This window comes from Acanthopagrus latus, chromosome 5, assembly GCF_904848185.1.
Source record: "Acanthopagrus latus isolate v.2019 chromosome 5, fAcaLat1.1, whole genome shotgun sequence".
NCBI lineage: Eukaryota > Metazoa > Chordata > Actinopteri > Spariformes > Sparidae > Acanthopagrus > Acanthopagrus latus.
Window position 1 is genome coordinate 26,396,165 of NC_051043.1, and position 18,507 is coordinate 26,414,671.

General features: G+C 41.9%; 2 protein-coding genes across 11 annotated transcripts in view; both read right to left on the reverse strand.

Moving 5' to 3' along the window:
* LOC119019449 (netrin receptor UNC5C-like) overlaps nucleotides 1-2,209 on the reverse strand; it is a 371,539-nt gene extending 369,330 nt beyond the window's left edge. For 7 of the 9 annotated variants that reach the window (XM_037098026.1, XM_037098024.1, XM_037098025.1 and 4 more), the window contains exon 1: nucleotides 1,822-2,209. The gene's annotated coding sequence lies outside the window, so the exon portion shown is untranslated. The remainder of the gene's footprint in view (nucleotides 1-1,821) is intronic. The other 2 variants (XM_037098023.1, XM_037098030.1) reach the window with 2 other exon arrangements.
* Nucleotides 2,210-9,724: 7,515 nt separating this feature from the next.
* Nucleotides 9,725-18,507, reverse strand: part of stpg2 (sperm-tail PG-rich repeat containing 2) — a 52,387-nt gene continuing 43,604 nt past the window's right edge. Inside the window, exons 12-14 of one of the 2 annotated variants that reach the window (XM_037098447.1) lie at nucleotides 18,242-18,357; nucleotides 10,568-10,768; nucleotides 9,725-9,968 (exon numbers count right to left, since the gene is read on the reverse strand). In XM_037098447.1, coding sequence (XP_036954342.1) covers nucleotides 10,601-10,768; nucleotides 18,242-18,357 — 284 coding nt within the window. In that variant the 3' untranslated portion in view covers nucleotides 9,725-9,968; nucleotides 10,568-10,600. The remainder of the gene's footprint in view (nucleotides 9,969-10,567; nucleotides 10,769-18,241; nucleotides 18,358-18,507) is intronic. The other variant, XM_037098446.1, reaches the window with a different exon arrangement.

Consider the following 18,507-nt stretch of genomic DNA (forward strand, 5'->3'; position numbering starts at 1 on the left):
ACATTTCCATTTAAAGTGCCTAGCTGCTTAAAAAGGCATGAAGAGAGGCACACCCAGACCACACACACATACATCGAGTCATGGAGTCCGCACAGGCACGCATAGTAACGCAAACAAATGTAGGCAAACCACACACACAGTTGACTGAAATTTTGAATGTGGACTGCGAGTGTGTTTGTTAGAACATGCCTCATTTCTTTAAACCCTTTCACTCTTTGTATGACCATAACTCATACCAAAGTGACACAGTACCCGGAGTACACCTGAGGCTCATCAATAAAATCCACACACACACACACACACACACACACACACACACACACTCTTCTTTATCCTCCGTTTCAACCCACCCTCAAATCTGCTCTGAACCAATGAGGCGTGTCCTCCCACCGGGGCTCAGTAATGACTGCCAATCAGGATCACCGTAGTGCTGCCCAACAGCAAAGACCAGTAAGATAGATGAGTGGCCCCGAGGCCCCCGCTGCACTGGAGCGAACAGAGCGTGGGGACGGATTCAATATGTCACAATAACATACACATGCACCGACACTCCCACACACGGGAAAACGCTGGTGTGTGTGTGTGTGGCTACCAACATAAAAACACATTCTCGCCGCATCTGCCGTCACGCGAAGATAGAAGCTGCCACGCTGTTTCCATTTTCTCTCTCACATGTGCACAACACAGGAAACTCACAGGCACATGTGAATATGAACAGCTGAAATAACTGAGATTAACAGGACAGCCTCAGAGAAGAAGAGTGAAACAGGTTACCCAGAGAGACAGGAGAACAATCTTGTCATTTTACCAGCTAAATTAACAAATTCAGACTTGTAACGCCATAACAGCTGTTAAATGCAATCTGTGATGTCCTGGGCCGTATGACAGTGCCTTCTGTTTTTGCCTGCCCTCGTTCAGGTCCTCCCTGATTGATTGGCGCTGAAGGACTGGCCTCAACTTGGTGGGAGTCTGTATGAGACGGCTTGCGTCCAAGTTGGCTGCCTGTCTCTCTCCTCTCTAAACGCCGGTGCCTTGTAAGCACCCAGCTTGGCTGTTGTTTGGTTTGAGTCTGATAGTTTATTCTCTCTATAGTTTCACCAACACTTCTGAGTTATCTTTAAAATATTACTTGCTTAGTTGAATTGTTACTTAGTCGACTTCTCTTCCTTGTTACTGCCAAACCACAGCTCTACTACCACTGCTACTCTGTGACTAGTTTACAGATATAATAATGGTTAAATACACAGAGAAGGCTTCATTTGCCTTACCTGTGTTTATTATTGTGGCTGCAGTTTGTATTGGAGTTGAACTGAAATGCATGGCAATTAATGTATACTGGTTTGCAGGGAGAAACATTAGGAGCATCTCAACATGACACTATCAATCAAATCAATGACTAACAGTGTTGTGCTCAACATAAACAGATATCCAGCAATACCTGTGTACTGTTTTAAAACCCCTTAAAACCCAAGATCTCCCAATTGGGGGATTTTAATACATGCAGAACAACCACAGAGCCACTACTGCACTAATTATTAAAGAATATAGTGATATTTTATATCAAATCAAACAGCAGAAGCTGGGCTACAACGTGTAAAAAACATGTTTATATGACCCAAACACAGACCAAACAAACAACTAAACATCAAAGCAGGAGTGAAGAAGGTGATTCACAAATGACACTCAGTCACAGGCAAAACCAATGCAAGTGAAAACTGAAGAGGAGCATGTAAAGCACAGGAGAGAGTTAAATACAGTCAGACAAATCAGCAATGAAACCAACAAGGACTAATGTTAGACACTTTCAGACTGAGCACTCACATTATTTGACGTCGAAGACTCTTCTTATTTTCTTCATGGGGATGAAAAAGTTTGAAAAAGTTGTCCAAGTCCTTCACGTCCCTTCCCAGTGCACTTCATCCACCACTTTGTTTGGTTTCCTCCCATTTCATGTTCCAAGTCTTACAAAACAAGGTAACGTTAGCTAACGTTAGATGCTAGCATTGGTGACACTGGGGAAACAGGCTAGCTAGCTAACTTACTTTCACGGTATTCCATTAAAATAATTGACTTTCTACTGTCTGTCGTAAGAGCAGAGTGTAACTAACTTCAGAATTAATTCAAATCATTTTCTTTGCCATGGTCCTTTTACAGTTTTGAAGTCGTGTGATGCTAACGGCGCATATTTCTTCAAATCAACGGATTCCGAGTTCACCTGCGTCAACGTCCGTCAGGCTGCAATACCGTCTTTGGCCACACACGCTGTTTTACATTGTAAAGCAGTTAAAAGCCAGAGAGGCGCTGTTTCCCACATTTGACCCCAGAATTTTGACTTTTTTAGCTCATAATTTTTGCCTTTTTATCTCATAATTATGACCTAAACTCTAATAAATTTGACATTCCATCTGGTAATTATGACTTTTTAAAATCTCATTTTTCACTTATTATCCGTTACGTATGACATTTTGCTAATCATTTCGCCTGTTTCATGTCATATCTGTCATTTCTATCTCATAATTTAGACTTTGATACAATAATTATGACATTTACCGTAGGGCTATTTTTTTCATCATTTTTTTTGTTTAATCGACTTAACTTCCCTTTAAGTGTTGAATATTGTACTGTAACAGCTGTTTTTGACACCTTACGAGCATCAACATCTGTTACAGTCGCATCCACTCGCTCTCGTGCAGGTGTTCTGAATCAATGCATCTACAGTTAGAGCACACTGTGATACCGTTGATTATAATTATGATCATTAACTCAGTGGAGACATGTCTTATATTGTGACAACGTAAGCTAACTTAGTTCTCCCGACTTTAATCGTCAGAGAGCTACTTTAAGCACCGTCAACTGAAAAAGTTGGCTTTTATTAAAGGTTTTATTATAAAATCTACTATATTTTATTCGTCGGCTTGATTTCCAGGGTGAGTTGTAAAAGTGCGAGCAGGTAAAATGAATGAATTAATCATCTGCCCTCCTGGAGCGACTGCTGAGTCTGGTGCACTCCCAAAGCAGTCCAGTGAAGCTGTGCAGGGGCCTTCTGGGGTCAGAAGATGTTAGTTGTTCAAGCTGAGCAGCGCTGCAGAAATGCGCCCTGGGGAGAAGGTAGCAACACTTTGCTTTTCCTGGACCAAACAGAGGGGTAAAAAAAAACACACACAAGATAATGGTAATAGGAATGGACCACTGTAAACCCTGGGCGTGATGGGATCTAATGATAGTAAGAAAGTATGAGCAGCCAAAAGTAGAAATATATCGGAAATTACTTCCCTCCAGTTCCGAGGTCAGCCGACAAAATTTAGTGGACACGAGTTTAAAACTTCTTAATGAGGGAGACAGTTTGTCTCAGACAAGATTTTAATTATTTATTCGTAACTTGGAGCTATGGTGGAAGTGAAAGGGGGCGAGATGGTGGGAGAGGAGCATGTGTGAAAGAAAAATATGTTGATGTAATAATTCAGAGATAATGTGTGTGCATATTTATGTTTGCGAAAAGCAAAAGCTGAAGTAGTGCAGCCAAGTGTATAAGATATATTAAAATTTGAGATATGTTTTTGGCCCAGCTAGTGTTTGGCAGCATGTGAAATGTGTCCGCATTTATAACTTTTTCATTAATGAGAAGATTGCTCCGTGCACCTGCAACAGCAACACTTTGAGAAAGTGTTGGAACATTTTTCTCTTATGATACAGACTGACAGGAAACACAGAAAGCATCTAAACCCCCTTAAATAAAACCAGGACATTACATATACAGTTTGTCTCATGTGCAAAAGAACTCATCACACTTCTTCCATTTAATAAACAACATTTATTCTTTGTCTTTACTCACAAAGAGCACTTGTGAGTAATTGTGCGGTAAATCTCTGCAGAAACCTTAAAGAGCTGCCTGACAAGTTCAAAAGCATCAAGCTCCCATCATGCCCCTGTGCACTACATTAAGGAAAGGATCATCCTCGGCAGCTCCAGGCGGTGAAGGTGGATAGACGCAGGGAGGAGTTCAGCAGTAACTGCCACTGATTACAACCCCGTCTAGTTTTTTTCTCACTGTATCTAAATGAAGCCACGCCGTCTGTTCTGCCCCTGTCAGCACTTGTTAACCTCCACATTGATTCCCCTGCACTACTATACATCTCCTTTAATTAAAGACACCGGCTAATCTGCTGCTCAGCGAGCTGTATTTGCGAGCGTGAAGCTGTCATCTCGAGATGATTGTGGCTAAATATAGCGCTTTACATTTACATATATCGATGAAGTGGGTTTTAAGGTCAGCAGAGTTTCACCGCCGACCTTCTCTACGTTCACATACAGGTACCAAAGAAAACACCAAGAAAGAAAAAGGAAAACTTCTGCAATGATCCACGTTTCCACTCTCCATTTCCATGTGTCTAAACATGAGAGAATATACCGCTTCCATCTAAATCTCTGACTTGTTTTCTGCTCATTAAAGCAGCCGCCTCCTGCTCCAAAATTAAGGCCTCTTTAAAAATCAGTGTAAATCAGCCACAGTGTGGAATGATATGGACAAAATGTCAAATCACACTTTCAGAAAATCTAAAACATCAAGTTATGCAACGCAGTATTTTTGACTTTGAAGCTCAGCTGAAAGTTAGTGGGATGAAATGCAACTTCAGGCAGAACACAAAATGTGATGTGATTTTTTTTTCTTAACATCTAAAATATCAGAAACCACCAAAATCTATTAAGACCATTTTATTAAACTCCAGTTTTTAAAGATAAACAAGATACTGTTTAGTTAGAAAATCCCCCGAACACATTAAGATTCAGACTTAAGCAGCCAAACGAATTCCAAGAATAAATGTTGGCTCGGTACGTTTCTGCAAAAACACAGATGAGTTAAAATGTGTTTGTTGAGGTCGAATTCTCTACTTCTCTCTTGTCACTGCACTGTGCTTATGGTGGGAGAAGGTTTAGGCCCAGAAAACACTTGATTAGGGTTGGGAAGAAATCATGGCTTGGCTTAAAGGTGCTATCTGTAAGAAAAGTAGATTTTTTGACATTTGCCAGCCTTGGACGTATGTGTGCTTTGCAGGAACGTTAACTGTTAACATCATATCCTGCCGACTTGGCTGGAGTAACAGTCTGTAACAGTCACATCCCCAAATTTACCAACTGTCTTCGGTGGAGCATTCAAGTGCCGTCGTTGGAAACTATTTAAAAAGCACAGTGTAACGATAAAAATGTCAGCTCCTTCGAAAAAAAACACTGAAAGATCTTTTCCTGGGAGCAAAACATGACATTACAAATGTTGACCCATCAAGAGGAGAGCAGTAGAGGAGATATTGTAAAAGAAAGAGTCAAACAAACCCGTCGTCGTCATCATGAACAAACTATATTCATCGTGGAATACAAATATTCATTTCACGCTCGGTTTGGCCCAAAAATTCTACATTTGCTAAGAACATATTTGGACAACATATGCCCAAACAGTTGTCTTCTGGTAGCACTTCCTTCCTGGAAACAAAAACTGCCTCTTTAGCAGCTGCTAGATATTTAGCACGTGTTTCCTGTATTAGAGTCCCACCGTAACCAATAAAAAACACTGATCAACTTACCTCTGTTTTACAATTATCATGAGATCTCTCGGGGACAGCTTTAAGGTTTGGCAGAGCTAATTAGATTTAATAATGGCTCAACAGCAGAGACAGGGCGCTTTAGTGGATGAGGTAATAAAAACGGCTTTTCCTGATGCCTGGGCACGAAGACAATGAGAGAAAGGCATCGTGATGAGGGGACAGTGTGAGGACACAACGCAATATGTCTTCATCCCACCGCAGACATGTGGAAGTGACGGTGCTCGGTGCGCCGCGAGAGATGAGAAGAGAACAGGAAAAAGGGGGCCATTTGAGCATCGATCACTTTTATGCCCCCGGTCTGTTTGCATATTTTAGACCTATAAACAACATGAATGATGTGCCGTGTAATGCACCATAATCGAGATTTATTCAATCTTGGGTGGAGGGGGGAGTTAGCGGGGAGGAGATGTTCACAATCCCAGAATCAGGAGGGGCTGTTGTGGGGGCTGTGTGTGTGTGTGTGTGTGCACTGTGATTTATTTGATTTAATTAGATCGCCGATGTAAAACAGCTCGCAGGGAAAAAAAAGGTAAAGACGAGTGCCGAGGGAGGCATAAATAACACCAGGCTCTTTCCCCTTCCTCCGCTGCCTTTCTCTCCTCCTCAGCCTCATGTTTCTTTTAACTCTCTGATCTTTCCTCTGCCGGTATACAATCTCCCATTTTTTTCTCCATCTTGCACTGGCCTCTTCTTCTTCTTCTTCATCCTCTTCTTCTTCTTCTTCTTCCTCTTCTTCTCTTCACCCCTTTTTTTCTTAGCTTCCTGCCACCCCTATTTTGCTCTTTAACCTACCATCCTCTCCTGCTCCTCCCCTTCCCTCTGCTCCCTCTGTGCCTCCCTCTGCTCCCAGCTGAATAATGATAGTAAACACCTCATTAGGTTAAAAGGCCCACAGGAGCAATCAGAGACATTGTACTCCGTCGAACCTGTTACTGTGAGACATTCTCAACACAGCAGGACAAGGAAGGATCCTACACAGGAAGTGGGGATGGGGGGTGGTTGCTGGGGTGAGTCATTCAATGCAGAGGTTATTTCAAATCAGATATGACTGAACTGCATCCTAACCACAACATCTACCTGCACTGTTGTGATCTGTGCATCTTCGCCTGATGCCGAAACACTTTCTGTCGCGTCCTTTCAGCGAGGACGCACACATTCACACACAGCCATGAATAGCTGATTTTATGGTGAGTGATCAGCAGAGAAGAGGAGCATAAATCTCCACTCTCCAGTGGTAACGGCCAGTAAAAGCGGTTTATCTGACACTTTGAACCGCCTCCACCACCTTGTCTCAGCAGCACATCTCTGCCTCTCTGATAGCAGGTGTACAAGGTCAGGAACTTATTTCTCCTCGCTTTTCAGATGTTCACTCTGTTGAAGCAACTTGTCCTCCCTTTATGTTTCATGTTTTCTTTTAATAAAGGTATGATCACAAAACATATAACGTGTTACGGTGAGCCATCAGTTACCAAAATGGACATGATTCTGCACCTCTAACAAAGCCAAGTTCGTGACAGGACTCCCAGCTATAAACGTAAAGCAGGTGATGAATCTGCACCAAATGTGACAACTACCGACACAAAGACAAGAAGACATGACCCGTCATATCTCACATTGAGTGATGGAGCAGATGAAAATATCGAGGGCCAAACTGTCCGGTGGGAAATATGCCAAACGAATAAACAAAGTCACAACAAAGATGTTGCCAAGACCAAGTCGTAAGTGCGCCATCCCAGATTTTTGGCCTGAAAAACTATTTGTGAACTCGAGGTTCAGAAGCTGCACAATCCAGCAACAGCCCTGAAGTTTAGCTTGACAGCTGTTAATACAAGTGTGAAATGTTAAAGGTGAAGCTAACATCCCGGGGCAAGTAAAAAAAACAAAACAAAACAAAAGTGATGCAGAAACCGAGGGCCAGCAAGACAACAGAGGAGCATCAAGCTCTAGCTCCTCAAGAGATGGAAGACTCAACAACAAACATACAGATGTTTCCTCTGTATAGGGGTGTAGGGGGGTCGACGGGGAGCAGGTCCTCTTCCACAAACGCCATGTTGCATATTTCTTCCAAATTAGCTAAACAAAGCACCGACTCTAGAGGGTGCCATTTGCACTTTTCATGTTATCATCGGCCACCGTAGGGTGAAGGACGAGGGGTGTTTGGTTGTTTCAGTCTGTAAGTGTGCTGCTAGACGCCACTAAATCCTTTAAAATCTAAAATCACTTACTTAGATTGATTCCCATCTCATGTCTTTGTTGGAATTTGTAAGTTTGAAGCCACAACCAACTAGTTTAGCCTAAAAAAAAACCTTGAAATGGGGAAAAAGCTTAATCCTCCTACTTGGAGCTCTACAACTCACCAATTAGCAAGAATGGTGTTTTTTTTAATCCCTGCAAAACTTAAGTGCAAATCCGACAAGTTGTTTTACAGGAGGAGATGTGCTGGACTGTTTCTTGGCCGACAACAGTCGTCACTGTGAGGCTGCCAGGCACTCTGCAGAGACCAGTTCTCAGTCTTTATGCTGAGCATCACCGAGAGCTGGCTGCTGACTGAGGCTTCATATTTAAGAGACATGAGAAAGCAAATATGCATATTTTTAAAGTCATAGTTTCTTCCACCACTTTTCTCTCACCCCTCCTCATGACTCTTCTCCCATGACAGGGTGAGTCAAAGCATCCTTTGTACACTCAGTATTTCCTGCTGTGGTCACACATCCGATCTCTCCTCTACATGCTGAGTTAAAAGTGGGGACGGCCATTCAAACCCAATGAACTTATAGTCACATTCAGTGTATATATATATATATATATCTGCATCCGCTGTTTATACACAGCCCTGATTCTGTAAACAGGAAACCAAAACCATTCCATATATAACTACACTAGCGAATCAGCAACAGGTGGTGTTCATGCTCATGTTCAAGCCAAGAAGCTTTAGTAGCTGAAGACTGCTGTGGAGGTTTCTGCTTTACAGATGGGTGACAATAATGTTGCTAAGTTGTACTAAAGTAATCTGTGCTGTGTTTTAGGTAATGTAAATTACTTACCTGAAGACATTCAGACATTCTTACTTTCTTGAGGCTTCAGGGTACAACTAGTTTGATCTCACAAGCGAGACTCATCATTTTAATCAGCTGCACCAGTGCAGGTCTGATTAAAAGCACTTTTAACAAATAGCAACTGTGTGTGTAGACGGTTGCCTCTGAACAAATATCAACCTATAAACATATTTTCTGTTTGATTATTGGCATCTGTTCTACCTGTCTTGTCCTAACTCAGGCCAGGACCCGAGTTCACTGCAAAGGTAAACCTCATCATGGTCCCAAGATGCTTCTGGTAACATTTTGCCACATGTACACAATGTGGTAGGAGATTAAATCAAAATATGCTTAGTGTGGAGCTTTGTTTCGTGTTGTTTGGATGATGAGCTCAAGCAGCAGGACAGTTCTGAGAATCGATGTCTGGCGCTGGCATGCTGACTTCGGGAAACCGTCTCGTCCTCTCTGCATGAATTCGGGAGGCGCAGTTTCAGAGGGAGCACTGCAGGGAGGGGCGTATGTTTGATTGTTAGGTTCAAATATCAAAAACTGCTCTCAGTAACGGCTCACCCCACCTTTAAAACACCTAATATTATCACCATAGATATATGCAGCTGACTCTTTGGGTTTGGATGTGTGTTTCTGTTGAATGTCTGCAAGTACATGACACAAAAGGTCAGACAATTTGATTAACAAGCGAGTATATCAGTTCACCACAACACTAAAACGTCTTTTTTTAAATTACTTTTATACCTTTTCAGCATAAATATGCATAATGAATGGCTTCATAATTTATGCATGCTTAGCAATAATGTATGGCTACGAATCTTTTTTAATAGCATAGTTGGAGTGTCTCGTGCAGTTCGGACGCAGACTGTGTGAGTTCATATCGAGCTTGAGGCGCGTGATCCCATGCTGCCACTTACCCGGCTTACCTCTCATTAACCAATATGAGCAGTACAGTTAAATTATACTGCAAAATCAGTATAGCAAAGCCTTCCTATCATCTCTTAATCTAATTAGTCTTCTTTAAGTTAGATTGGATCTTGCAATTGCGGCGTTAAGACAATAAAGTGCCCAAAGGACAAAGACTAACAGGCTTTCAAAAGACCTCAGGCGATGTTCATTTTAATAGCTTTACAATTGTTATTGATTAGCAAAGTGGTTTAAACAGAGCGAGCTGCTCCACAAAGAACAGCTGAATCAGTGTGTCAAGCTTGTCATTGCGGATGAGCGTAAAAGAATGAGGGAACCATCAGCTGCAGATGCAATCCGGTGTTGATATTTCACTTTGCAACACTGAATAAAGAGAAGGTACCTTCCTCCAAGCTGCTGCCTGAAACAATAAAAGAAATACAAATTTTAGGTTCAAAAAAAAAAAAAAAACCCAAATAACTGCCGCTCTAATTTGTAAATTAACTGTGAAATGAACTGTGAGGGCATGAAAACTGAAGACTATTACCAAAACAACAGCTCTAGGGATCTACTGTGTGATGTTATTTGACACACACACACGCACACACACACACACACACACACACACACACTCAGTGCAAAAACAAACAGAGGTTGGACCGACTGCTTAAGTAAGCTTTCAAGAGGTGGCAGGGAGTAGATTTCATGCTAAGAGGGAGAGAAAAAAAAAACAAGCTAGAAAACGTGTTCCAGTGATTCACAATGAATCTACAAACAGCTTGTTTAGAAAACCTCCTCAAGCTTTATTTCTAATATTTGCGATGTCTGGATCTCACCACATTTCTGTTCATTGAATTAATAAGCTTTGTAGAGACACAATTCAATAACTGAAAATAATATCTCTCTCATTATCTATTATACATTCCACAGTAATGGAGATAACCATTAATATTCATGAAAAATCAGCTTTCTCCAGCATATGAATTAAACTGCGATGACCTTAAGATTGACCTTTCACACCACTCACCTCTAAACTTTGACCCACGAAGAGCTCTAAGAAGTCCTTCTGGCGATGAAGGCGTGGGGTGCGACAGTGTTAATGGTCTTGCGGGCTTTTAAAGGGCCAGGGGCCACACGGGGGGAAAAGCAGGGAACCAGAGGGTTGTTGAGCGTCACGTTGAAGGTGCCCTTCATTAATGTGTTCATCACACCTGGACTCAACTGCAAAGACACAAATAGAGCAGAAGGGAGGGATGACAAAGAGGTAAAATGAAGAGCACAGTCTGACACATGTGGGTGTGAATATGCGTTCATAAAAACACACATTAAACAAAAAGTGTTGCATTTTGATATGAAACTGAAAAACATGTCAGTCCATTTAACATTTTTTGTACATAATTAGATGTTAAAAAGATTAACGTTGACAAAACATGATCAAAATAAATATGAAAACAGAATTTTTTTTTTTACGAATTATGAAGCTTTGAACTGTAATGTACAAAAATAGATGAAACAAAGGAAAATGAATGAATGAATGAAAGAATGAATGTGGGCTAGTCTGATCGAGCGAGGAGTGACAGATGGCTGTCCTTTAAAAGCCTGCGCTCAACAGTTCTTGGCATTTTCCACCAATCACCCTGCTTTTATCTGCTTTCAACAGTCATATAAAACTTCACATAAAGCGTCTCCTTTGACAGTTTATGAAACTGCTTACTAAAGCCTTGTGTGAAACAGCTTTACAGCGTCTTCCAAGAAATGGACAAGCCAGAAAAACACACAACTTATTGAAGGATGAAGCCTCGCAGCAGTTCAGGCAGGCATGGGAGTTATTTTCTAGTCATACGCTCTAAACGCCATCTGATCACCTATGTCCTCGACTTCATCTCTCACAATCCTTATAAACATCTGACACACTTTCAGTGTGTGTACACAACAATGCTGAGCTGTGCATCCTCATTGATACACTGCAGCCTACATGCAGATACTCAGCTCCCTCACTTTTATGGGTTTTTTGTTAAATATGGTTGAAAACCTTGACGATGTTTCCTGTCAGCGATGTTCTTCTTCACCTGGTCTTTGTTTAACTTGGCACTGCTTGTTTGTTGTGATGGCAGAAAAGGTCACAGGACTGTTATCCTAAAAAATAAAATTTTTATTTACTATTCATAACTGCACTACAACCTTGACTTTAACAATAACTCACATCTAAAAAACAGCACATACTGCATGTAAAGAATGAAACCACAACAATCGCTCAAGGTACAACACTTTGAACAGCAATCAATTGTTTCTGCTGAGCCTCAAGAGAAAGTTGGGACTAAGGATGAATTCTCAAAACTAATTGTGACTTAAACATTGACTGTACAAAAAGATGGACGACATCACCACTCCCCAAAACTGAAACCAAAATATCTCGATTGCACCCTGGGGACATGCTGCAGCATAAATCATAAAGTTAGCCTTCTCCGCCCCCACTAGCAGACGGACCAACTAAAAACAACTTCTTCTCCTTCTCCTAAACAGACAGGAGTATTTTACAACAACAGCTTGAACATATCCTCATGCCTTATTGGATCGTCGATATCGCCAATTAATGTGGGAACTTGACCCCAAGGCTCCACGGCCCGATCACAGCTGCACAGACTCTGGTTCCAAATTACAATACATCACCAGCGTAAGATGGCAGCACTTGTATCCTGGAGGAACTGGGAGGAAGCAGCGATGTGTCATCCACCTTTACAGTATGTACAGTCAATGAACTGTAACATGCAGCTCACACACACAGCAACACACACAAATCAGTAGTCCTCAGTCTAACCAAGAGGAACATGAGAAAAAAGACAACAGAACATGTTCTTCAAGGTCTGACCTTAAAATCACCTCAACTCTAAAAACACAAGAAATTCTCTCTCTCTCTCTCTCTCTCACACCCACACCCACACACACACACACACACACACACACACACGTAAAGATGCAGACATACATGCATACATATGTTGTATGTTCACCCACTCAACCTACCATCCCCCTCTCAGCCAGGCACTTCCTGAGGAATCCACCTCTTATATTGTTAAAGCTTTCTCTCTCTCTCTCTCTCTCATTTATTCTCCCCTAACCTCCCAGCAAACACACACACACACACGCACACACACACACACTACATGCATCAATATGCCAGAGGTGCCACAGTAGGATTTAGGCACATTGGCGGGGCGGCTCAGATCTCAGTATTGATCCTAATGGGAAAAGGGTTGCGGGTTCAACTCCAGGTCAGCCTCAGGGTTGCCCAGGAGGTCGAGGAGATGGGGAAGAGCCCTTGGAAGTGACGACACCACCTGCATGGCAATGATGGGGGGAGATTATGGGATGTTTTACTAGGTCAAAGAGGGGAGAAGGTAAAGAGGATACATGCAGGGAGTTGGTGATGATGTTGCTCAGTATGTATGCAGACGTGTACGATGTGCACACAGGCACGTAGGAAAGAGTGCTGAATGCAAAGTCTTTCCCACAACACACACACAGTATATGACAGAGGGAGGTAAAGACAACACAAGCTTCATCCAATACATGCACAGATACATGCCAGCAACTGGGTGAGTGAGGGCAATTTGGCTTGGAAAATATGGCGGTCGTAGTCAGAGGAAAACAAAGTTGATTGCAAAATTGAAAAAGGGATGCAAACCAAGTCGCTGGTCAACATCAATCCAAACCGTAGTAGGTCTGATATGCTGCAACATCCCGCTTCCTAAACACAGACCTGCACAGAATAAGGTCTGGAATATGACAGGGTAGGTCAGCCAGCAAGTTACAATTCAATCATTTAAAAGTTAGGTCTCTTTGGAAAGCTTAAGGAGGTTTGTCCTTTATTGCCCTGAATCCCCACAACAGATATAGCGAATGCAAAATGATCTTGATTGACACAAAAGTGACACATTTGTGTGTTACAGTCCATGTTTGCTTTGACTTTAAATACTCGATTTACTGAATTTACTTATTTTTCCTTTTGACTATAATCCTTTCTCAGGGTCACACACACACACACACACACACACCAAGTAAAATAACTGAAACGGTCATGCAAACTCATATCTGCTGCTCAAACTCTCAAAACATCTTGTAATCTTCACACAAAAACACAGTAGCAAACAAACAGAGGGTTTGGGCAGAGTGGCTGTGACGAGTTGGAATGCAGCGGTGTGACATTTTCACATTTTAAATCATAAAGTATATTACCTCATTGACCCCATCAGAAAAAATGAGAACATGATGAGATGGTATCAGGAGGAAGTGCTTCCCACGTAGAGGCTTTAAAAGTGGAAGTTTAAAAACTCTCATACTGAGGCAGCACATGCAGAGACATAAACAACACACCCTGAGGAAGGTTTGATGAAATGTCAGCTGCGTTTAGGACACCTTCTGTTCTGACTCATAATGAATATCGAATAAACTTTTCTTGGCTCTGCATGTGCTTTGCACTTGGCAGCCTGCTCGACGTTTGCTCCTTGTGTCTTTTTCTATTCCTGTGCTCCAGGAACGCTCCTCTCTCTGTTAAATTAAGCTAAACCAATCAGAACGGTGCTGCGCATGAGAAAAGGTAATCGAGCCTACTTACCAGAAGTAGGTGCCGAACATGGTGCATTTAATGGAAACGCTAAATGAGCCCTCACTGTGACCTAATGCCGCTCAAGTAGATAGCTTTGTGACATTACAGGCACATGTATGGATGGATGCACACACATACACACTGATGCTTAAATAGCTACTGTTCCATTATGCGGCCGCCTGCTTCACACTGCAGGTCCTCAGAACACATTTTCAGCTGTTGAATTTAACAACCCTCTTCAGCTGCTCTATTGTCGCTGTCTATCTCTCTGCTTCTCTTCCTCTACACGTCTCCACCACCTTTGCGTCGCTGTCTCACCTCTGTCCCTGTTTCTCCTTTCCGTCTCACCCCTCCCCGCCTCTCCCTCACCGCTATCTTCCCACTCTCTCTGCCTGCACGACTTCAATGCCCTGTTATCTCTTTGCACCACTTCACAACATCTTTAACTCTGTATGGCCTGTGGTGTCGTATGGATTCACAGTCACACAGCTAATTACCGAGACAAGAGCTGAGACATGCATTCCGCTTAAAAAAGAAAGAGCTGAACTTTCCGAAGTTAATTTGAGACACAAGATGTCTCACTCACAAATGACATCAGTCTCTATAAGCAATGAGTTACAAAGTTTCTTTGTCAACGTATAATTTCTCTATACATGTTTGTGTATGTATACCTCCTAGTCGCCTAACTTGCAAGAGGAACATGGAGCACCCAGATGAAGCCCATGTATGACTTCAACCAGTCAGTGGAGTCTAAACCCAGAACTTATTCATTGTCTAATCTAATCATGTTACTGTGCTGCTGCAGAGTTTACTGAAGATAGCCCGTTTTTACTGTGAGCCAATTATCTCCCAACATTAACTCTACTCTCATGGTTTGAATAAAGTGGCTGCAGACAAACACTTGACGAGCCAAAATGGACGATTTTAATTTCAATCTAAATTTTTAATTGAATGCCCTTATTTCTTTTTACCTAGGAAAGGAGAAGAGAGGAGAGGAGAGGAGACCATATGAGACACTTCAACGGTTTTACTAGCTACAGTTGGTGGAAAAATTCCCGCAGCTACAGTTTCCTCTTATACCGGAGAGAAATGGAGCAGAGAGACATTGTGAGAGGGAGAGAGGGATGGGGAGAGCAGATAAAGAGAGGAGAAACGCAGCATATGGTGATGAAAGAATGTCTACAAGCATACATCTGTATGGGAGGATAGAGATTGTAAAAATGTATGTGGAGAAATGATGCACTCTATACTGCCTGTGTTACTGAGGTATAGTACTTACAAAGTGATACATGCTGCTGCACGCACACACAAGGAGGACAAACTGTTTAACGTTAAGATTATTTAAAGCATTGTAACCCATGTATCACAACGAATGACGACAACACACTCTGTGACAAATAGATCATGATTGTAGCAGCAATGTTCGCTAACCTCCAAGATCCAGTGAGATCCCAAACACTCTCATGTTCCCTGCAGAAATAGGCGCTTGATGATTAGATTTGCATTGAAAAGACAAGGACATGTAGGATGAATGCAAACATTCAATGAGATGCTGGATGGAGAGATGAGAGAAGAGTGAATTTCAGAAGACTAAGGTGAATTTCAGGTGAGCTGTGTCTCTATACTTTAACCTGATGAACTGACACAGAAGGAACACTGGTCAGACCGAGCGGTGAAGTGGCTAAACATGAGCTGCTTTGTTCGTGCTTCACAATCACTGGCTAATTTGTCAGCTGTTTGGCTACTATTCTCACATGTTCCTGTACCAAAATGGATATCCATCAAAACACAGTTTGCCGTGCTAATTTATGAGGCAATTTGCATAGAAAAGGAGGAAAATTGACAATTTGGATGGGAGGCTTTGGCAGGACAGACTATATATTCTGCAGAGAGAGCTGGAAGTAGGTAAACTTCATATTAATGGAGGTGAACTTCCAGTGAGCTGTGGCTGTGTGGCGCTGAGACCTAATGAAGTGGACTGGAGCATAGTGTAAGTCCAGGAAGCATTTAAGTCACGCTTGCATCATCTGAATGGCATTAGCTGCTTCATTTATTAGCTGTTTGGAGACCACTTGACTGGTAATGTCCAATTACCTTTAAGCAGGTGCACAGCATGGCCAGACCATTACCTGACATCTCTCACGGGTACTGTAATGATACACTTACGTCAACAGTGTTTGCTGCCTCTGCACTCTCCCCCACACCATCTACTTCTTTTTGTGCTATTATTGTTTATTTGTCTTAGTGTTGATTTGTGCCTTGAGGAAACTGCATGTAATCTGATAAATTGCCTCCAGTGATGTCACTCATTGGCTGAATTGCATTGTGGATAATGTAGGCACCAAAGTTTAGAAAATGAAGAAAAATTCATGGAGTAAAAACAACGATATCCCTGGTTCTGTTTAACTGATTTTGATCATTTGTTTTCTATCTGTCCATACAGCCCAACAGTGTCAGAGGAGCGCAATGCATAATAGTTGATAGCTTACATTACCCACAATGCCACTGAGTGGCATCACTTGAGGAAACTTATCAGATTACATGCAGCTTCCTCTGGAGTCACAAAATGCTTTAAACTACTTTTTTCGCACACGCAGTAGCATTCCCCAAGACCTGTAAACACACACACACCTGTAAAATTGTCCAAGTTACTTTTTAAGGCTGGTTTTATCCTCATGAGCACCTTTAAAGAACGGAGCCATTCTGATGAATCTTACTGTGAAAACATTTGCTATGAAAGGCTAATTCTTGGACAAGACTCTTACAGCATGATTGGCTCATGATTGCCATTTTTGATTATCATTTCTCCCACTACACCATTTTAGCAGTCTCACATCCCCTCGTAGGACTCAAAATGATTGAAGTAATCTAGTTGAGAACGATGGGCAGGAAAAGAATCAGAAGATAATCATTCAACACCAAATAAGGTATGATTTGTCTATAAACAACAACTGACCAAGACTGATTTTGTCTGAACCATTTGTAATCAAAAATACACTTTTTTGTGAAATAACCAAAAGAAATGGGGGAAGAACAGGATGAGAGGGACAAACAGAGCAAAACAGTCAGAGGACAGACTGAGAGAGTGAACTACAGAAGAGAAGTGAGGGAAGAATTTGAGGAGATAAATCCACAGAGGGACAGCAGACAGACTGGGAGACGGGCCGGCAGAGAGGGAAAGAGAGAAGAAAGAGCCGTGTGATAAGATTACAGCCATGGACATGAACATGAAGATGAACTGTGTAGCGAGGTTTAAATCAAACCCAGTGGTTTTGTCTTTGATGTTCACCACTCAAAGTCAGCAGGGACTGGAAGCAACACTAGCTCTTTCAATCATCTCGCTCTCTCTCTCTCTCTCTCTCTCTCTCTAACTAACACACAGACACACACAGACACACACACACACACACACACACACACACACACACACACCAGCAGCTGTAACCCAAAGCTGTAAGTCCTATTAAAACACACTGAAATGGAGCAAAGAGAGATTAGGTTCTGGATAGGTTTCATTACAACTGTATTATGCTCTGACCATGAAGTGCATTTGTCTCTGTCAGCAGTCTAAGGTGGCGGCATTAAACAACACTGCACTTCATAAAAATGCACTCACTTTTCTCAGTTTAATTTGCCCAGGCAGGTCAATTAAGAGCACTTCTCTTACAATGTGAAAAGCTCCAGCCTTGAGCGAGAAACCACATTATTCTGCTTTGTGTTTCTCCAGTGGCTATTGTCCCAAAACCACAGAAACTACTTATGTTTGGTTAAAATAAGAATAATTTCACAAAGTAATCAATTTCTTCCTCTTCAGCTCAAGGTCACAGAGAAATCTAATAGATTTTCTGATAATAAAAACATGAGATATATTCACAGACATACAGTATATCTGTGGTATCGCTGAATACACTAATTGTTGGTCACATGGAGATGTATGAGGTAAACTCAGGGGGCACACATATCCATACGTACACTGATGTCAATGCACTATGAGTAAATGTTGGTTGGTCAGGGAGTGATGGAGAATGGAAGTGTGTTGGGAAGCAATATTTCACGAGAGCTACATGTAAGTGTAACAGCATGTTTACCTGATAAGCGCTGGGCCCAGGGTTGGTGTTCATGGAGACCCTGAATCGATCTTCTCTGGAGGAGAAGAGAGCCGTCGGAGGGAAGGATTTCACACTGAGGTCATACTGGCCAGGGCCTGATGAACACATACACACATCATATACTCTATACACATGTACAAGTAAATAAATAATTTCATTTGTGCTGATTTAACAGAGGCAGGAGGAAAGACTGGTTTATTCCCACAAACATACAAAGCGATGCAGGCAAGCTAACACCTCAGACA